Consider the following 22,880-nt stretch of genomic DNA (forward strand, 5'->3'; position numbering starts at 1 on the left):
CCATTTACATTAAAATACATTACTTTAATATTCTGTGAAGACATCATTTAAATGAAGAATTCTACAAATAAATCCCAGTCTCTCAACGATGCTGCCATTTTAAACTATTCTACAAAAACAATAAACAAAGAAACAACAACTTTTATTTTTTTAAACTTCAGAGTTTTATGTGGGGGTTCTAGAATACAACCCCACCCTTTATGCTCCGATAAAAATCTTGGGGAATTAGGGAACAAGAATAAAATTAAACCTCTTCTTGTCTAAGAGGACCCTAAATAAATATACTACTATGTTTCTTTGGTTCTCTCGGTCTCTAATCTATTTGAATTTATTTAACAAGGACATTTTAACCTTCAAAAAACTAACATTATATTAAATCTTAATTTGCAAGATTAAGTTATTTATCTACATCAACCAAATTTATATTACAAAACACAAATAACTCCATAAATTTCTTCCTTACTTCCAACTAATTGAATCTAGTACTTTGGAAGGTAATGAAAGGGGTGGAACCTTACGGTAAATTATAACATTAATCCCATTGATAAAACAGATGCTTTAGTTGTGAGGAAGGTAATACAGTCTCTGTCATCTGCTGAAGTTCGGTGGCAGAAATCTTGGTCTGGACTAGGGGTTCACTGGTTTAGGGGCAAGAGCTCTGTGAGCTCTTTCAATCTCTAAATCAGTCTCAGGGGGGAATTCAAATTGTTCTCTAATAAACTTTCCGACGAACTTGGTTATTGATGCTCCTTCGCTCTCCTCCGGGATTCCATAGATCCTCGGGTTCTGTCTCCTCGACCTGCCCCCAAATCTGTTATTCTGGCCTCTAACTGCTTCTGTTTCTGGAGCAGGTCTAAAAGCACGCCATCTGTTTTTTCACCCCACGCCTCGGTTTGCTCAATGCATTCGTCAATTTAGTTTACCCTCTTACTCGTTCTGTTTTTCTCTGTAAATCCCATCAACGTTTTGTTAATATCCCTTCTGAAATCTCTCAGTTCGTAAAGCAATTTCTCGAGGCTCACAGGGGATCCGTGATCTTCAGAGTTTTCGGACTGGCTCCTTACGCCCCGCTGAGCAGGCAAAGTATTGCGATCTCCCCGTTCCTTTTCAAAACCCTTTTTCAAGTAGTTTCGAGTTTTTATGTCCTCTTCCTCATTTTTCCATTGTCACCCAACACTAAGTGTTTGTTTTATATTATTTAAGACACAATTTTAACAAAGTTGTTGGGTTTTTTTAAAGATAACTGAGAGAGCGAAAAAATGAAGCAGCCATTGCTCACATGATGTCACTGAAAGCCGCCAGAGGTGCTTTAAAGGTCCTTAGCAATAAAACCCTAACACCTTAAAGACCTATCTCTGGGAGAAAATATTGATTCCAAGTAGAACTGTGGCAGATTAAAAGGCTTGAGAGAAAATGGAGAAACAAGTCACTGAGAAGAGATGGTGGCAGCATGATGATTGGTATCTTACTAACCTAGGAGGCATTTCTCCAGATGCCTGGAGAAGCTGAGAGAACAATATGAAGGAATTACTTGGGTATAATCCTGACAGGAAGGAAGTCTGTTCTAAATCTGTCACTTCAGACATACTGTAAATCTCATTCATGAAATGAGGCTGGTAGCAAGGGTGCATTCTAGATATCCTCAGTTATAAATAAGCCAAGAATCTGTAGGGGAGTGCAAGTCCTGTAGAGATGGTTGGTTTGAAATGTGCTACATAATGGAGATAGGTGGTGGGTGCTTCATGGTACGAGGATCCTAAAAGGGGCATAATTTTCATAATGAACCACAGCAGAAAATGGGATACCACCACTAATGTGCAGCATCCACCTGGATGATGCGACGGCAGCCATAGTGCGCACATCAGCTATCAGTGTGGAGGAGAACAGAGTAATGACGCCAATTCATAGATAGGGATTATTAGGGAAATTTGGCCAGGACGCGGGGGTTATACCCCTACTCTTTTTGAGAAACGCCCTGGAATTTTTAATAACCACAGAGAGTCAGGACCTCGGTTTTTACGTCTCGGCGCCTGTTTACAGTATAGTGTCCCCGTCACTATACTGGGGCATTAGGACCCACATAGACCACAGGGTGAGCGCCCCCTGCTGGACCCACTAACACCAAAGATGGTAGAGCCATCTTTAATGAGAAAATCAAAGAATTACTGTCTTCCTAAGGCCTGAAATGTGAGGGAACACACTAAGCAAATAGTCTACTGCACACTAGTCCAGAGATGATTGTTGCTGACAGGTTATCTACAAACAGAATCCACAATCCTGGATGGAGTCAACTGAGGAAAAAACGAGCTAATTTTCTTATTCAGAAACATCAAACACAAAAGTTTGAACATCTTGGTAGAGGGAATTCTGATTCTCTGTGACTCAGATCCATCTCAGGTATAGTTGTAGCAAAGGTATAGCAAACTGGCTGTATGATCAGTGGGAATTAGAACAGAGAAGGAAAGAGAATCTGAGACATACATATGCCCATACTGCCACAGTTCTAGTAGAAGACCTGGGAGTCAGCTATACTGTCTTGGCACAATATCTTAAAATGGTATGAGTTATATTACATTATTATACTATTACAAACTCCTGAATTTTGGTCCAAGCTAGGGTGGTCATGATTAGGGTTCTGTGAATAAAAAATACTTAATCTATCTATTATCTACCATGTCCTACATAGTTTAGTAGTGTAAATGAAATGAGTGTAAATACAGATATTGTCATATGATGATGATAGCATCAATAATCACATAATGTCACAATATCAATATTTCCATTCATATCAATAAGGTCTTTGAATGAGGTTTTCAGCTGCCTTTGAGATTTACCTGTATTTGAACATCTCTTGAGTTTATTATCTCCACAATGCCAACTACATTGTTAAATATCAGGCCAAGCTTCTGGCAATTGTCTGAAAAAATAGAAGAACAAGGTATAAGTCATGGATCAAGTAACAGTTTAATTCATTCTTTGACTGAAGGTTCCATTAAATATTAATAATTCATAGAGCCTCTCTTTTGCTTGTGTAAGAAAAATGATTTTGATTAATGTATTGGAGATCTTAAAGATGACAAAGTACTACATACTTCAAGAATATAAAAAATTCTAAAAAGTAAAAGATAAAACAAATTTTACTGAACAGGTTGCTCACAAACTTACGTAAGCCAAAATGTATGCAAATCAGAACATACTCTTAAACATTATGTTTGCAGTTTCAACTGTTATTATTACTGCAGAACTGTAATAACAGAGAATTACACCATTACAATATTAATAGTAAACTAAAAAGTAATATGAATTACTACAGTATACACTACAGTACTTTAATAATAAAACTACTCTTGTAACACGTATTACTCTTGTATCAATAATATAAAGTAATTGTATCACGCTTCTTCACTGCACTTTCACATCACTACACTACTTTTCAGCCACACACAAGGCAATCTGGAACAAGAATGAGAATCTGGAATCAGCCTTATATAAGTTGAGTGGTACTTTTATATAAAACTTACACATCAAGCAAAGACTTACACATCAATAAATCGTAGATACATGTATTTTTATAATTATAATCTAGAACAGGGGTTCTTAACCTTGGGCTCTGTATCTGTTTTGAAGGTAAGTAAGTGTAGAAAATACAGACTCACATAGAAATGTCGATGTGAAGGGGACAAGTTTTTTAAGTGACAACGTCTTCAGTCTTGGAAATTCAGTTTGTACTGAAATCCAGAAGTAGGCCAGAGGCCTCTCCGTGAACCTCTGCTTCAGGGCCATATCAGTAGTCAGATAAATCAATGACTCCTCTATTTCAAGAGCAATTCCTGTTGGCTTTCCAGAGAAATGATTCCTTATCCATTTGTCTGTCACAGACACTGACCCGTTTTCTGGAAAATACTCCTGAAACTGTGTTGTCATTCCATCAAGATGAGCCCGAATAAGCACACACAGGTCAGCCTTTAAAACACTTTCATTCAAACACTCCTCTAGTGCAGAGAAAGTCTCAAAGTTATTGTCGACCAGCCGAGTTTGCCACAAGCACAGCTTTCTGATCCAAGCTTCAATTTTGTTGGAGAAAAAGAAGACGGATGCATATTTCCCTTGCAGTCCCGCATTCAACTCGTTAAGACGTTTACAAATATCAGCCAAACAGGCCAGCAGGGCGAGTCATTTTTTTCGGCAGAAAATTTAGCGGCTAGCATGGAGTTTTTCTCAAATAGAAATGTTCTCGGCTCCTCTCGGAGTTTGTAAAGGCGACTCAGTACGTTACCCATGGACAGCCATTGTACTTCACTGTGGTACAACAGCTGATGATATTCAGATACTCCCAACTCTTGACAGAGAATCTTGAAAAGTTCTGCACTTGTTGCACTGGCCTTGATGGAATTTACAGTATGAACAGCTTCATCCTTTACTTGTTTGAGTTCGTGACTAGCCCACTGTGTTTGCCAGTCATAGCTTGTGCACCGACAGAGCAAATTCCCACACACTTGTTCTAGTCATATCAATAATTTCATGCTCACGTATATATGTGTCCAGCAAAACGAAAAGTTGATCACCAGTGGCATGTTCAGGAAAAGGAAAAAGGAAAAAGAAAATTAATTTCTTCGGAGACATCAGTGGTCTCAGTTGTGCGGAGCGCCGCCAGCTGGTACGCCATATGACCCTGGAACTTTGTTGTGTGCGCTGAAAAATCAGGACGGGTTTTCATTTTTTTTTATTTTAATACGTGTCGAATACGCAGCCTACGTACTACGATACAGCGCGCGCTAATATTTGAGTGGACACAGAGCTACAATGTAATTCTATACCACTCTATAGGAATGTGTGTTATGAAGTAAGTGACCAATTGCGTTTAAAAAAAGCTACAGTATCTCCAGCAAATAGGAGATAGGAGAATGTGCGTGATTTTGGAACAATGCCAATGTTGTAAACACAGGAATGCATAGAAATGCGTACTAACGAACGCTGGTAATCTTGTGAGCACAGGAAAGCATTATAGATAACAGAAATAAATATTTAAGAACTGTTCTAGGTTAATTTGAGAAAAATTCTGAGACAGACTCCTGAAACGGAAACAGGGAAAAATGCAAGCTTGCGGATTGCTAAAGCAGGTAAGCCCCACACTATTTTTGAAGAACCTTATTTACTGTTGGCAAAAGAGCTGACACATATTATGTGTGGAGAAAAAGCTGCTAAACAGCTCGACCTGCTGCCCCCTCTGAAAGACACAGTCACTTATAGAATTATTGAAATGGTGGATGATATCAAAAGTACGCTGATAGAGCGCGTTAAGATGAGCAGATGCTATTCACTGCAATTAGATGCGTCTGTAGTCGATTTGGCCAGTTTGCTCGTTTACGTTAGATACGAGTTTAAGGGTACGTCCCATGAGGACTTTCTGTTCTGTAAGCCGCTACCAACAGGAACTACAGGAGAGCACATATTTCAGCTTCTAAATGAATTTATCGAAGAGAATGGCATTGATTGGATAAAATGTGTCAGAGTTTGTACAGACTGTTCTAGAGCAATGACAAGCCGACACAGCAGTGTAGTGGCACAAATTAGAGGTTGCTCCAGAAATGAATGGACGCAATGTAACATCCACCGCAAGACCTTTGCCGTCAAGAAAATGCCTGATGATTTAAAATCTGTTAGACTCTGTTGTGAATTGTATCAAGGCTCAAAAAATGAATTCACATCTGCTTTGCTCGACTAAACAGGCAAACCCCTCTCACTGAAATGGTGCCTTTTTATTGTTTATTTTTATTTGTTGTTATTCCTGTTTTTTTTTCTGTAAAGCGCTTTGAGAAGCCACCTTTAAAGGCACTATATCAAATTAAGTTTATTATTATAATATTTATTATATGTGTATGTGAGTGTGTGTGCACACGCACGCTCATGTTGGTCACTGAAAATTTCTGGGGTTCCTCTGAGAAGATGACTTGTAGGTGGTACTTGGATGCTTTGGTTTGATCAGGGGTGGTACTCGGTCCAATAAGTTTGAGAACCACTGCCTTAGCGCATGGTAAGATAAAAGTCTCACCTAATGTGTGTGGCTTCCCAGTTTTGACAAACCAATCTATGATGAAAGACGCCTGAAGTGCCTTCTGGTTCACAGTGGTGGCTTTTTTGAGGGTAGATTGTTGGCCTCTTAGCTCCTGCAGCTTTCATTCAAAAAACTGTCTGGTCTGCAAGTGGCACAGGAGTTTGGACGGCTTGAGGCTTTCCTTAGCCAACACTTCGCCACAAATCACACATAGCGGTCGTGCATCCTCTTCATCACTTGTCTGTGTAAATCCGTACTTTAGGTTCTTTTTGTCGTATTTTCTCATTTTCTTTTTTCTGTTTTCTGCTGTGCGTTTCTCCACATCTTTAGCTCTCATTCTTCCAGTGCCACCTATTAAAAAATGCTCCATTCCTAGGCTAATCACAACTACTTTGCGTGGAAGAAAAAAGTGCTACCAATATAAATGCAATCATGGCCCACCTAATGGAAATTAATAAACGTCATTATGTTACATTTAGGTGGTGCCACACTCATCAAAATTATTTTCTCTGTTTTTTCAGGACAATTTACTTTCACGTCTTTATAGCAACCCCCGGGTTAAGAACCCCTGATCTAGAATAACAAAGTGGTATTAAGAAAGCCACTGAAACATACTACTTTCTAAAACCACCAAGTAGAGCAGTGAATGTTTAATGTGGCGTGTAGAAGCATTTGGGCTGTCGCCAAATTAATCCCAGTCAATGATGAGCCCCTCGAGACAATCTATTTTGAATGATAGAATTTAAGTTGTATACTGTTAATCTGATTAATTTTAAACTGTGCATGTCAAAAATGAAGTTAATTAAAAAAGAAAGTTAATTCAAATTAAGTTAATTAAATAAAGAACATAGGGTCATTTTACAAAAACAAAATTACTCAGTTGGATATATAAAAAATAGTTTATTATTATACTGTAGCTTGTTGTGAACTTGATGTGCTTCTTTCAGGTTTACATCCGCATTGAGATAATCTATATTTTGTCTTAATACAAATTTCAGCAATGAGTAATCAGGAAGCAATTTAAATTTACATTTTGATTATGAATAATATATTTCACACATACTGTACTGATTAGCTTTTAAAGCTGTACGATCATACATATGCCATACGTAGATGTTAGTTGTAGCTAAATTAAAAAAAATTACACAACAGTATCCCAGACTTCTTCAAAACATTTAATGCATCAGTCTTATGCTTGTTCTAACTATATAAAGTCTATATTCTTCATTAAAAAGCGATAATGTTTTATCTTTTTCTAAGAATACATCATAAACACATTGTACTTAGCTGTTGTTTTTGTTGAAAAAAAGTTGTCATACTGATTTAATACCACTTGACGGGAAATATAATATGTAATCATATAAAGAAATGTTGGCAGCTAAAATATTTTGGAAACATTTTGATGTTCGTTTAAGGCTTTTGTTCTCGTAATGAATAATGAACTGCTCATAGATTGTAATATAGAGCGTTGCGTTCAAGCAGCAGATTTTTTACATAGCCAGATTGTCACGATTGCAATCCCTACCCCTTAAGGGCGCTCCAGCTCGTTCACATTTTAGTTGATTTTCTACACCTGCTCCCTGTTCCAGTCTCCCTACAAAAGCCAGACACTCACTCTGTTCCGGGCTCTGCATTGGAACACGGATGCCCGGAGGCCCGCCTACCACCAAGTCACCCTACATACACGGCTCGGGGGGCATTCGCCTTGTATTGGCGTTCCGAACTGCATTGGGCGGTGCAGCGGCTCTGTGACTAAGGATCCGCGCCTGTGGCTGGAAGGTTGCTGGTTCGTATCCCATGGCCGGCAGAGGAATCCTATTCCGTTGGGCCCTGAGCAAGGCCCTTAACCCCAACTGCTCCAGGGGCGCCGTATAAATGGCTGACCCTGCGCTCTGACCCCAAGCTTCTCTCCCTGTCTGTGTGTCTCATGGAGAGCAAGTTGGGGTATGTGAAAAGACAAATTCCTAATAAAAGAAATTGCATATGGCCAATAAAGTGATCTTTTATCTTATAAATTGGAAAGTTTTTACAAGCATAAATCCACCAGTCCAAATTGTTGTTTAAATAAAAGTTATGATAGTTTTCACAAATCGCAATCTTTAAAATGCCTGTGGTTTGAAGGCTCTGTGTCATTTGTTTGCAAAGTTATTGAAACATTGTGTCTCAAAAATAGGTGTTTTAATAAGAATTTGAAGGTTGTGAAAACAGTTCAAAATAATTATTTATTCTTAATAATGATCTGAACAACTCTTATTTGTTAATATCATTTCAATATTTAACGTTGTGATATATAAAATAGTGTACATATGTCAATATAGTGTACAAATTATTTACTATTTCATTTTTTAGGAAGTACAACATTTTTACAACAATAACGCTTGCAAGTATTAATAGAAAAAGATAAAACATTATAGCTTTTTTAAAGTATATAAACTTAATATAGTCCGAACGAGCGCGCAAAATGTTTTCCAAAATAACCACAGCAAGTGACCAAGTTAAAGGCTTTGATGCATAAAAGGTTTATGAAGAAGGTGGAATACTGTTGTGTATTTTTTTATTTTTAGCTACCACTACCAACCGTATAAATATGTACAATATATTTACTGTATATTCCTAAATTAATATCGTTTATGACATTCAGGACGTTATGCTGTTTTTATTGTCAACTACCACAATTTCCCTTTAGAATATTAATATTCCATATTAAGTGGATTTAAAAATAAACAGATGATATTTCACTAACATCTATCGCACCACAAATGCCATTTATTGATTGTCTTTGGCCTGTGAATCACATAACTTACCACAACAAATGACACATTCTGAATGGCTGCATCTGTACCCTTAGAACTTGCCTGGTGGTGCTTATATGCAGAAATTGCTCTTATGGAAAGAAGCAGATTTTTTGCTAAAGCAAAACCTAGCAAAAATATAGAAGTAGCCTTTTCCTATATTAGAAGCTCATTTATTTACCCACTTTTTCCTTGCCTTAATGTGAGATTTTCCATTTTTTACTTTTTGTGACATTTTGTTTTGTGCTGTTTGGCAAATCATTAAAAATGTTTAAATGCCATCTGGGTATTCTTTGTAAAATGAAGTAAATATTCTCAAAAACTCACCAACAATAATGGAGTTGATTTTGCCTTTTATCTGTAGTGTGGAATTACTGCACTTGAAGATGTATATCACCTGTTTCAGCTCAGTTTCAGATATGACAAGATCATTTGACCCATCCTGGTATTCCTAAAAAGGAAAAAAGAATGGAAAATAATTAACTTCATCTGGCCCATGTGTGCAACAGTGAGATAAATGTGCACATGGTTGCTTCACTATAATTGAAGATATTCAGTAAAGCATTTAGATCATTCAGATCATTTACAAAAGAAATTCTAAAAACCAAACTCTCCCTAGCAAGAAAAGTCTAAGATTTAGCAATAGCTTAGTGAAAGCTGTGCAATGACTTCAATGAGCACCAATTGCAAGGATATAAACTCTAAACCCTGCCTCTTCCCCCTGTGCAGTGCAAGATGCCTTTTCAGCCCAAGCTGAGTCAGTCTTTAAACTCACACCAGATGTCAGACAACAGATGCAGTCTGCCTGACCACAGGAGATCATGAGATGAAAATGGGGGGGGGGGTGTTGTGTTAATCACATATTTTTGAAAGATCGGAGTTTGTGTTTATCAAAACAAAGTTACACAACAGTTTACAAAATTACACATTTATTTGTAATACATTACAAATTTATTCCCCCCCAAAAAAGTGCCGAAATTACTGGCACCCCTATTTTCAGTTCTTTCTTTGTGTTATTTCAAAGATAACAGAACGGAGCTTTTTCTATAATGTTTTATGAGACTGGAGAACACACAGGAAGGGATCTTATACCATTCCTCCATAAAATTCCTCCAGATCCTTGATTTTTCAGACCCAGTCCACACATATAGACTTCTTCAATTCAAAACACAGGTTTTCAATGGGGAAACTCAGATGTCCACTGCTAAATATTGATTATGTGGTCAATTAACTACTTCTTCTTAGATTTTGATGAGTGTTTGAGATCAGTGTCTTGCAGAAAGATCCACTTATACCAAATACCAAAACGTCCTGGTATTTGATAGAGTTCATGATTTAACAACGGACCCAGGACCATTGGAAGGAAAACAACCCTATAACATCCACTACCCACTTAGTGGATCCACTAAGATCCACTACCATATTTGACAGAGATAATGTTCTTTTCTGCATACACACACATTCTAAAGCAGCCAGGTTCTTAGGGTACATACCACTCTCCATTTTTTGCCCTCGAGCTGAAGCAGTGGTGGATGGTTGTGGGATGGGCTTCTAGGGCAGGGTAGGTTGGAACTGTGGCTCTTGCTTGGTGGCAAGCATCCTACCCCACCCTGCAATCTCAGCCTTGGGTTCTTGTAGGTTTTTTGGTTATCAGAAACATGCCGGAGGCCTGTGATGCAAACAAAAAAAAAATACAGCATACTATTGCAGGTGAAAGAATCGACGACTGACACCAGAATCTTACCCAACTGAGGCTGACTTACAAATGCAGCCATTCAAAATAGAAGGTACAACCCCATACCATGCGAAATTATCTACAGTTCACCACGTTGTACCGCAGTAGGTGATTGGTTGGCCAAAACGACCGACTGGGGCACTCGTGGTGTATTGGTTGTTAGTGAAACGGTTTAATCATTTAATCTCTTTACTGTGAATGTTTTAATCAGCTTAATATTGAATATTAACATGGAATTTTACAACTAAAGGGAGATTTTAGTAGCTGAGCATAAAAAGAAGAGGAGCATAACGCGTCTGAAGGTCATAAACAATATTAATTTAGGAACATAAACATTTTATGTAAACTTTATCTGGCTGGTATTGGTAGTTTAAAAAAAATACACACCAGTATTCCACTTTCTTCCTAAACATTTTAAGGATCAAAGTCTTTAATTCGGTTACATACTGTGGTTATTTAGGCAAAGTTTTTACGTACTCCTTTTGACTATATTAAGTTTATATACTTCATAAAAAGTTATAATGTTTTAACCTTTTCTATGAATATTTGCGCTCGTTATTGCAGTAAAAAAACACATATTCTTTAGAATTTGATTAATAGGGAATATAATACAGAATTGCATATCTAAAGAAATTAATAATGATGTAATTATATTCATATAGCTCAAATTATCACAGTAGAACAATTTCCCTGTAAACGTCTGCATCAGTTTAACTCATTAACTTGTGATTTCGTGAAAACATCTTGCCTGCCCTTTGCAGCTACAGCTTAAGCTGTTAAGCGACACGTTGGTGTAATGGGCTAGGCGTGTGTTATGCTGGAGGTCAGGGGTTCGAACCCAGCTGTCAATGAGTTGTCTTTTAACAAATAAACATTTCTTTGAAAAACTAAAATACCAAATATTATGGACACTATATTGACATTTTTGATATTTCTAAATATCACAACTTGTTCAAAGCTAAGTGATTTATTAATAACAATGAATAATTTCAAACTGCTACTGTACTGCCACTACAGTATATTTTGTGGGAAATACATTTATTTGTCCTGCATCAAAGTTTAACTCATTCAGAGCGCCCTACATTACAAACTCCAAGCATTTCATTTTGTCTATTGCTACAATATCGACAGCAATGTAGTTAAAAAGAACTTGTCAAAATGTTTCCAAAATAACCACAAGTGAACTAGTTGAGGGATTTGATAATAATAGAGAAATCATAACAATGACCCCATGTTGCTAATCATGCATACCCAACTTAAAGAAGGAAACTTAAATCGACACGTGATGGTTTTGTGTTTAAGCATTTCTTAATGGAAATTTTTAAGTTAAAGAAGGGAGGGGGAATAGTTATTTTTTTTACAAATAATCGCAGTAATCGGAGAAAAGCCTATCAACACAATGGGAAAACAATTTTTTTTTATTTAAAAAAATTAAATAAAAACTAAGATACAATGAAGTGTTCCTGCCTCACTCAAACATTGTGTGACTTTAAAAGCTGCAAAAATGGTTTAGATAGTTAAAAAGTACTTTTTAATTTTTTTAATAACGTTTAAACTACTTGAATTTCATAAAAGTTGTACTGATTTAATACCTCTTGATATTAATATTAATATGGAGTCGTGTAACTAAGCAGCTAAAATATTTTGGAAACATATTTTGGACATTTTGGAAACATTTTGACATTTGTTTTTTTTTTTAAAGCTTGTATTGTTCTTATAGTGGTAATGGAGAACATACTGTACAGTATGTTGAAACCGTACCATGACAGTGAAGACGTGTTACACCTTCAAGTAAGCCAGTGACTGTTGAAATGAGGTTGTGTAACCTTGCGGACATTATTCTGTACGCTGAAGAGTTATAGAGCAGGCATGTCGTGTATCACCTCATACACTGGGTTCGAACCCAGCTGTCGCCAAGAGTTTTCTTTTAACAAATAAACATTTCTTTGAAAAACTAAAATAGTAAATATTATCTATATTTATATCAATATTATTGAATTTGTTGGGATTTCTAAATGCTTGTTATCGCAGTAAAAAAATGCATACTTTTTAGAATTTGATTAATAGGGAATATAATATGGAATCACTTATCTAATGAAATTAATAACAATATTAATTTAAGGATCTAAATATATGTATTTATAAAGCTGGTAGTATTACTGTAATCCATTTTCTTTGTAAACATGTTTTATTTTTAATTTAATTCATTCATGCATGATGAATTGTGAGAGAGTGATAGATGGAGACAAGATGGAGGTTCTTGTCAAAACTACATTCCCTGTAATGCAGTGGGAAATAACGTGCCACCTTCAGTCACCTGACCAGCTGATGCACTGCATCAGAGAGAATGACTGAAGGATTAGCCCATTAAGAGCGAGTTTTTTTTAAACAACCTGGGGGGAAGGAAAAGTGCCCGGAGTCATTTTTATCACTGACAAAGTTGATTAAAACTCATTCAAAGGGGGTCTTGTGTTAACACTAACTGCTTAACAGAGCCGCAGCCATATCACCCTGCAACTCACAACTGGCAACCCACTGAAGCTAAGCAGGTGTGAGCTTGGTCAGTACCTGGATGAGAGACCTCCTGGGAAAAACTAAGGTTGCTGCTGGAAGAGGTGTTAGTGGGGCCAGCAGGGGGCGCTCACCCTGCAGTCTATGTGGGTCCTAATGCCCCAGTATAGTGACGGGGACACTATACTGTAAACAGGTGCCATCCTTTGGATGAGACGTAAAACCGAGGTCCTGACTCTCTGTGGTCATTAAAAATCCCAGGGTGTTTCTCGAAAAGAATAGGGGTGTAACCCTGGTGTCCTGGCCAAATTTCCCATTGGCCCTTACCAATCATGGCCTCCTAATAATCCCCATCTATGAATTGGCTTAATTACTCTCTGCTCTCCTTCCCACTGATAGCTGATGTGTGGTGAGCGTTCTGGCGCACTATGGCTGCCGTCGCATCATCCAGGTGGATGCTGCACATTGGTGGTGGTGGAGGGGAGTCCCCATTATCTGTAAAGCGCTTTGAGTGGAGTGTCCAGAAAAGCGCTATATAAATGTAAGCAATTATTATTATTATAAGGTGACTTTCTGCTATCTAAACCATTTTTTACAGCTTTTAAAATCACGCAATGTTTGACTTAGGGAGGAACACGTCATTGTATCTTATTTTTTATTTTATTTTTTAAAATAAATATAAGGCAACCAGCAATCAAATGTCCTGTTTTTTCTTAACACTCATTTTTCCATCCATATTGTAGTTTGAGTCTTTGTGTAAGCTGTAAGTTCTTTTTACTTCTTAAATAAACATTTGAAACACTTTAATTTTGTAAACGCAACAAATTTCTGTACAGAAATAAAATAATGTTTTCTACAGGTGTTAAGCAGATTACCAAGTTGCTGACAAAATAGCGCACCGTCCGCCACTGCCCAGTGATATAACTTTAATATAAACAAGATCAAGTACCTTTTTTAAAAAAAAAAATCAAAATTTTGAATTAATCGAATCCCAGGTGTGAGTTCATAAAGCCAGAATTACGTACTATCCCTACGTCTGCGAAAAACCTGATCATCTACTGTAAAGCTTTCAGTGCTTTGTTTGTGTATATTCTGATCACAGTGGGACTAAGGTGTGGGGAAAGGTTTAGGCTGCAATTGAATTGGGAATCTGTATTGTTCATACCTGAAACACTGTTTTCTCTGAAAGCGTTTTCTTCCCTCTTTAGCTGATCATTTGCTGCCTACGCATGCTTACATAGCTCCCTAGGTGAATTCTCGTACTTGAGAAAGCTTTAGAGAACTTTACATTTTTATTTCCCACAAATTGTAAATATGACGTTTACATTGGCGTTTTTATTAAGTTTTCACTTAAGCATATGGAGGAGTGTCAGCTGTGAAGGAGAGTTCCCTCCTTCCCTCCACGGACAGACTGATAAAGCAATTTTGAAGTGTTAACTATCCAGCCATTGCAAGCCACTGCAGCAGCCACAAATAAATAAAAAATAACCTTTTTTTCTCCTGATAGTAACTGTAACAAATTCGTCACGTTTCACATCCTTGTGAAACAATCATGACGTTTTCATCCAATCAAAGGTTTGATGTTTTTTTTATTTTGAAACTGTGATCTTGACATGCAGGTGTGAAGTAGAGTTAACAGCTTCAGATTTAAAAGATTATTAATAATATCTTCCGTGCTGCATTAACACTGGAATGTTCTTACAAGTATAAAAAGAGGCGATACACGATGTGTCTCCTCTATAACTCTTCAGTTTACAAAGAAATTCCGCCAGAGCCACACAACATTGTCCAATAATACTCTTCTTGTGTCTAATTTCTAGTTTAGCAGGATTTGCACATTGTTTGATGGGGATGACATTACCCACATCTATATCACTGTACAACACAGGTTTGAGTTGGAGTGTCTGGTAACAAAGCACAGCGTCTTCCAATACATACAGTATAACTACTGCATGATTTCTTTATCCGTTTCAGCTAAATGATTGGAATTAAATCAGTCAGAATCTCGGAGTGAAAATTGTAAAAATAACCCTTCTTCCTTCCTTTGTTTAACTTTTGCGAAAAAATCCCTAATCACAATACTACTGTATCACTTAATTTATCCAGATACACAAATTCATGCCAGAGCCAACAACAAGCTATGATAGTGGACTATTTTTATGTATTCACTATATAAGAAACAAACTGAAAGTAATACTCTGAACATGCTTTGAACCATTGGGTGCATTGCTTTGTCCATTACCACTACAAGGACAATAAAAGTTTTTTAATGGATGTCAAAATGTTTCCAAAATGTCCACCTGTGATATTTTAGCTGCTTAAAGCCTTTTAAAGACCATGCATCTGTTCGCTAATGTTCGCTTTTTAAGGTTCAACTCGCAGCTCTTCTGATTAGGGTTGAATATTGAAAAATTTAATTTTCCTGTTCGCACAAACGCAAAGAAGATACTGATATGAAATGCAAAATCAACCACTTCCCACCCCCTGGGTAAACAGAGAAACGAAATTGCAGACATTGTTATCCTTGCACCAGTAAGAGAGTGTTTGAATTGAACAGACAGGGTTACGGGAGGTCAAAGTCGCCGTACAAGATCACGTGACAACCCAAAAAAGAAGGCTCTATATCTTGGGAACTAAAGCAACTGGGAAGCTGCTTTCAATGGCAAAGACAGGCACAAATACAGCACTAATGAATGAGTTTCAGCATTTGAGCTGTTTGTAGGAGTGCCAACTTCAGAGTTTTAATACTCTTTCAACACCCTACAGCGAATTCAGAATGCAGAAGCTAGAATTGTTACTCAGAGCAGAAAGTAAGACTATATAACCCCGATACTTAGCTTCATTGGCTTCCTGTCTGGTACAGGGCGGACTTCAAAATCCTTCTACTTACTTACAAGGCTCTCAGAGGTCAGGCACCTGTCTATCTAATGGAACTTATTAATGTATACCTTCCAAGTTGTCTGCTTTGATCACAGAATGCAGGTCTTCCTCATATTCCACGCTTTAATAAAAAAGTTGGCGGTAAAGCCTTTAGTTACAGGGTGCCTAGCTTATGGAATAGTCTCCCACCCATATTCGGGATGCTGAGTCGATCTCAGTATTCTAATCCAGACTGAAGATCTATTTCTTCAGCCTAGCCTACTCACACCTTACATCATAGCCTGCTGCCATGGATCCAAGAGGGACATCGTGGATATAGCTATTGTTTAGGAAGCTTTTGCTGGTCTACAGAGATCTGCATGGAGTAGTGACATACAGAAGACAAGATGGATGGATTAATACCCTCATTCATTTATTTATTGTTTTAATTGTATAACGTTAGCATTGAATTCTTATGTGTTAACACAAACTCATTTGCTAAGACAGCTGCCTATGAGAGCAAGGTAACCATTTATTTTGTGCTAACTCAACAAAGGTTTGATTTACAGATTTTTTAGCACTTGGGTTCCAGCTAATACCCACTACAGCTGCCTGCAACACAGCCGTATTACAACCCCTGATCTCAGTGTTTAAGCCTGTACTCCTCCACCGATGTCTGCAGCTCCTTGCTGAGTCATAACACCTATACAACCATTTCACTGTTTAAAGTCAGTTGCTACACTAATGAGCCCTAATAAAGGTGAAACAGCTGTTTGTGGCTTAGTTTTTAATTTAAAATCAGAAGTTTACTGTATGAACTGACTCAAGTAAATTATCAAGCCATACAGTGGAGAATAGATATTTCACAATTAAGAATTATTTTTTAAAGAAAATTTTCTTTCTGCTGAGGAGAATAAAACAAAACACTGATCAACCCACTTGGAGAATCCCACTCAGAGCTGTGTATAGATATGTCCTAGGATTGACCTCATAATCATAGAGCTTAACCTAGGCCTGGGCGAGTGTCTTTACTGGTTTAGTTACTCAGTATCCCCCAAAAGCTTTTGAAGAATCTTTCTCTTCTCTCATTGACTTGTGCTTTGGTTACCTTTGGTGATAGTTTCTCCTTGGTTGAGCTGGGCAAAGAGAGCAGAGTGGAGTGCTGATGAGTCTGTCTTAGGAACTTCACTTTCCTGGACAGGAGGAGGTCCAGGAGGAGGAGGGGGGGGTGGACACTGTCCTCCAGCAGATGAAAATTCAGAGACCAATGGGCCCTGGAGAGGATGTGAAAGAGAATATATTTCAACTCATTATCACTGTTTGATACCATGTAGTTCAACATGGTACCAATGATGATAATGCATTTATATTGCACTTTACCTCCCAATTCTAAAAGCAAATACAGGAAGAGACCCACTTCATCTACCACTGAAATGCTACACCCATTGTGTTTACACATGATAGCCATTATGCACCAGCAGCTCTTAAATAAGTGAGACAGTGCTTCAACAACTGACATTTTCACAAATGTCTCAATGTCAGAACTCCCCTTTCAGCTGTGTTTGCTGAAATTTATGCAACCAATTGGGCTTCTGCCAATGGAAAAACAGCAATTGTTTGATATACTGTCATTTTCACTTACAGATCCAGCCATTCAGAATGAGTGCCGGATAATTCAGCAATTTACAGTGCGCACACCTCAGTGCAATATAACGTAACACAGACAGTAGTAATTAATAATTGCTTACACTTATATAGTGCTTTTCTGGACACTCCACTCAAAGCGCTTTACAGGTAATGGGGACTCACCTCCCCCACCACCAATGTGCAGCATCCACCTGGATGATGCGACGGTAGCCATAGTGCGCCAGAACGCTCACCACACATCAGCTATCAGTGGGGAGGAGAACAGAGTAATGAAGCCAATTCATAGATGGGGATTATTAGGAGGCCATGATTGGTAAGGGCCAATAGGAAATTTGGCCAGGACGCGGGGGTTACACCCCTACTCTTTTAGAGAAACGCCCTGGGATTTTTAATGACCACAGACAGTCAAAACCTAGGTTTTACGTCTCATCTGAAAGACGGCACCTGTTTACAGTATAGTGTTCCCGTCACTATAATGGAGGATTAGGACTCACATGGACCACAGGGTGAGCACCCCCTGCTGGTCCCACTAACACCTCTTCCAGCAGCAACCTTAGTTTTTCCCAGGAGAGAAGTGGTAGCATGGAAATATAAGTTAAAAATAACCTTATAGCTAGAGAATTGAAACAGGTGGGTACAGTTTAGAACTTGTATGACTTAAGTGGAAAATATAATTTTAGGGATTTAGCAACCGTTGCTACACATCATCTAACACAGCCATGGGTGCAAGTTCTTGATATATGATAAAATCAGGAAACTATGTAGCAAAAATGATGGTATATTATAAAGATATTTCAACACTCAACACATGTATCATTATGGGAATTCAGAAGCCAAAACTGATATGGCTAAAAATGATATGGCATATTAACGTATTAACAAACATCAACAGAACAGTTGCACTGGAAGAATAAGGATAGTAACACAGTATTGTTAAATATACACTTAAATTTTAAAAACAGTCTAAAATTAAGGTTAACAATTTTAAAAACTACAAAAAAATGAGGAAGGCTTACAAGCAGTTAGCTAGGAACAGATACATAATCAATGGTTAAAGACTGGTCATATTTCAATAACACAATGCTAATGACTCAAAATGAATTTATTTTTTTAAAACAATGAAGATTAATGCTATAAAAGCCTTAGTTTAATGGAAATATTAAACATCAAAGTAGGAGAGTGTCCTACAGTATGCATAAAGGCTTGCAGATTCAAATACAAAAAAGAATACTGTATGCTGCACCTTGGTACAAGCTGAAAAAAGACATTAAGAGTAGTCATTACAGGGAAACTATATTTTTGTTTCCACATTGGGAATAACAGTAGATGACAGACATGCTAAATGAACATCTCAAATAGGTTTATACAGTAGAAGATGTCAATGGCAATGTCCATGTTTGGATTCTCCATAAGCACAAAACTAAATTCAAATCAACCTGCAGTTAAATCTCTCTCTCTCTGCACCCTGGCTGCCACAAAATAAATATGCAGCCTATTTTCTCGTTCTAAAATGCACAATAAGCAGGAAAGATGTCTCTAACTGAGGTATCTTTTACCCAGGAAACGTATGTTCCCTAAAAACATAGCTTAGGAAGCTCTCCTAGCAAGCTTTTGTCTGGATGATCATGAAGTTGGGGCTCTTGCCTGCTGCAAGCTTCAAGTTCCAACTCCTCTTGGCTCATCTCTGTTCCTGTTTCTCCTCTACTTCCTTGTTTCTCGTTGTTCCTGCTTCTTTTTTTCCCCTGTGCACTTAATGTGATCTTATAGGGTGTGTTTCTGTACAGCTTGTTGACAGTCATTAACCCACAGTTTAACTAGGTATGCCAAGGTAAACTTTATAATTGTTTCTGCTCAAGGGACCCCTCACATTTCAGCAAACATTCTCTCTGCTTTGAAGATAGAAGTGCCAGGTGTCAAAAACTTCATCTAACACCTAAAGCTGTAATACTGTTTATGCTTTCTTGCAGTGTAATGAAAAAAGTAATGCTTGTAGTTTTTAATTTATGTCATCCAAGCAGAGGTGGTTCAAGAATTTTTGTCTGCCATGCAGAAGGTTTGGGTTCAATTTTAGCCAATATGCAAGTTGTACTTTCAACAGATTGATCCTTGGGGATAATATAGACTCTTTTTCTAATAATACAAAAATAATATCCTACATTTACAATTTTATTAATTTTATAAATATATAAAATATATTTTATAATATATTTTATGTTAAATATTAAATTAATATTAATAATATAAATAGCACATAGAGTACAGTGCAGCAAACATGAAACACGGGGGCTGTTTCACATAGAGCTGTTTTACTCAGCAGGATACACAAAAAATAGTTTATTGTGCAGCCTGTTGTGACGTGAATGTGGTCTTTTCAGGTTTACATACACATTAAACAATTTATATTTTGTTTTAATGCTAATTTAAGAAACAACATCAATGACAGAGGCAGCTGTCAGTACTGATGTAGCCAGAATTTATATTTGGAGTGGCAGGGACACCAGCATAAAACAGTAATCCCAAGATCTGGAAGTGTTGCTATTTGACAAAGCAACTAGAGTGCAGAACTTTGCAGCCACTTGCCAAAAAAGTGGCATATCTAAGCAAATCTGGTGCGTATGCTTTCCTAATAATGTATTTCTGATACTCCTCTCAGAGGTTGTAAAATGTGTTGTTTCTGAAAACCAGGGCAACCAACTAAGTACAAGAAACACATTTCTCTTACAAAGATAAACTGCCTTTTTATTCATTTGGAGATAGTTAAGAGGGTAAAATGTACCCTATATTAAGGTTACACTATACTAAGCTAAGTACATAAAAGTTCAGGTGGGTAGCTGCGTCAGCATGCGTAGGCTGCAAAGGAACAAGTAATAGGTTTATTCCATGCTGAAAAAAAGAAGAAAGAGAACACAACGTTTCGGCCGTGGAGCCTTCTTCAGGTGTCACACCTGAAGAAGGCTCCACGGCCGAAACGTTGTGTTCTCTTTCTTCTTTTTTTCAGCATGGAATAAACCTATTACTTGTTCTTAAGTACATAAAATATGTCAATATTACAATTGTTAGCAAAAGTGGCAATTATGTTTGTATGTAAAATACTTTTGGAAAGTAACCTCTTGCCACAACAACAAAGATTTATGCTACTTACTTAGCTGGGTGAATATGTGCTGTCTGCCATACACAAAAGTAGTATCAAAAGCCCTAATTGGGAGAAAAAAAGTCTTGTGTACCATACCAGAATATTTTAGAATAAGACTGAATTTGTGTAGTAATACTTTATACCCACCCACACAGCCATCACTGGTACAATACATGTCTTGTAAGTATGACTTGCATTATTAGGCGAAAAACAGTACAATGTTGAATATAATTGCAATTGTATTAATAGTTACCATAGTACAAATTCTAAACCAAATCTGAAATCTTTTTAAGAAACAAGTTATTAACCTTGTTTTGCACCCACTTGAGAGTTCAAGCAGGGTGTACCTAACAGATATTGTGTTTAGATTACTGAGGGTGTTAAGATTCAATGAGCTCCACAGCGCTGTGACACAAAGTGAAATTACTCAGCCAGATAAGTTTTGTAAATTTCCTGACAAAAGTCTGTAGTTTTCGTTTCATGAAGCAAGATCAAATTGTATATGGTTAGGTCACTAGCTCCTTGACTGCAGTCTACGGTCGTGAGATTAACAACTACCAATGCTTTTTGAATACACTTGTGATGCATCAGTTTGTATCTATGTAATCTGTACTGTAGTTATTTTGCTTTTCCTGCAGTAAGAATAATGCCACATCCACAATGTCTGAATAGTTTTATGGTGAAATAAAAGTAAATGTTTCAAGGATCATTTTCACATACCTATTCTCATCAATTTTCTATTAATTGCAACCAAATAATTGTTGCAATGTCCTGGTAACTAAGACCCATTTTGAAATAAATATGCACAGCCACTTCCATCATGTCATGTACAGTGGTGTGAAAAAGTGTTTGCCCCCTTCCTGATTTCTTATTTTTTTGCATGTTTGTCACACTGAAATGTTTCAGATCATCAAACAAATTGAAATATTAGACAAAGATAACACAAGTAAACACAAAATGCAGTTTTTAAATGAAGGTTTTTATTATTAAGGGAAAAAAATCCAAACCTACATGGCCCTGTGTGAAAAAGTGATTGCCCCCCCTGTTAAAACATAAATCAACTGTGGTTTATCACATCTTTGGAAAGCTGAGTTCAATTTCTCTAGCCACACCCAGGCCTGATTACTGCCACAACTGTTCTCAATCAAGAAATCACTTAAATAGGACCTACCTGACAAAGTGAAGTAGACCAAAAGATCCTCAAAAGCTAGACATCATGCTGCGATCCAAAGAAATTCAGGAACAAATGAGAAACAGAGTAATTGAGATTTATCAGTCTGGAAAAGGCTATCAAGCCATTTCTAAAGCTTTGGGACTCCAGCAAACCACAGTGAGAGCCATTATCCACAAATGGCAAAAACATGGAACAGTGGTGAACCTTCCCAGGAGTGGCCGGCTGACCAAAATTACCCCAAGAGCGCAGCGACGACTCATCCAAGAGGTCAGAAAAAACCCCACAACAACATTCAAAGAACTGCAGGCCTCACTTGCCTCAGTTAAGGTCAGTGTTCATGACTCCACCATAAGAAAGAGACTGGTCAAAAATGGCCTGCATGGCAGAGTTCCAAGACGAAAACCACTGCTGAGCAAAAAGAACATAAAGGCTTGTCTCAGTTTTGCCAGAAAACATCTTGATGATCCCCAAGACTTTTGGGAAAATACTCTGTGGACTGACGAGACAAAAGTTGAACTTTTTGGAAGGTGTGTGTCCCATTACATCTGGTGTAAAAGTAACACAGCATTTCAGAAAAGGAACATCATACCAACAGTAAAATATGGTGGTGGTAGTGCGATGGTCTGGGGCTGTTTTGCTGCTTCAGGACCTGGAAGACTTGCTATGGTAAATGGAACCATGAATTCTGCTGTCTACCAAAAAATCCTGAAGGAGAATGTCCGGCCATCTGTTCGTGACCTCAAGCTGAAGCGCACTTGGGTTCTGCAGCAGGACAATGATCCAAAACACACCAGAAAGTCCACCTCTGAATGGCTTAAGAAAAACAAAATGAAGACTTTGGAGTGGCCTAGTCAAAGTCCTGACCTGAATCTGATTGAGATGTTGTGGCATGACCTTAAAAAAGCGGTTAAGGCTCGAAAACCCTCCAATGTGGCTGAATTACAACAATTCTGCAAAGATGAGTGGGCCAAAAT

The 22,880-nt window shown here is 37.6% G+C and overlaps 1 protein-coding gene across 1 annotated transcript in view; it reads right to left on the reverse strand.

Annotated features, from left to right (window-relative positions):
• Positions 1 to 22,880, reverse strand: part of cap2 (cyclase associated actin cytoskeleton regulatory protein 2) — a 101,913-nt gene that overhangs the window by 19,334 nt on the left and 59,699 nt on the right. Inside the window, exons 8-11 of the mRNA XM_088929402.1 lie at positions 17,061 to 17,226; positions 10,341 to 10,516; positions 9,175 to 9,298; positions 2,835 to 2,917 (exon numbers count right to left, since the gene is read on the reverse strand). Of these exons, the coding sequence (XP_088785528.1) occupies positions 2,835 to 2,917; positions 9,175 to 9,298; positions 10,341 to 10,516; positions 17,061 to 17,226 (549 nt within the window). The remainder of the gene's footprint in view (positions 1 to 2,834; positions 2,918 to 9,174; positions 9,299 to 10,340; positions 10,517 to 17,060; positions 17,227 to 22,880) is intronic.

Source organism: Atractosteus spatula, chromosome 12 (genome assembly GCF_055471065.1).
Source record: "Atractosteus spatula isolate fAtrSpa1 chromosome 12, fAtrSpa1.hap1, whole genome shotgun sequence".
Lineage (NCBI taxonomy): Eukaryota > Metazoa > Chordata > Actinopteri > Semionotiformes > Lepisosteidae > Atractosteus > Atractosteus spatula.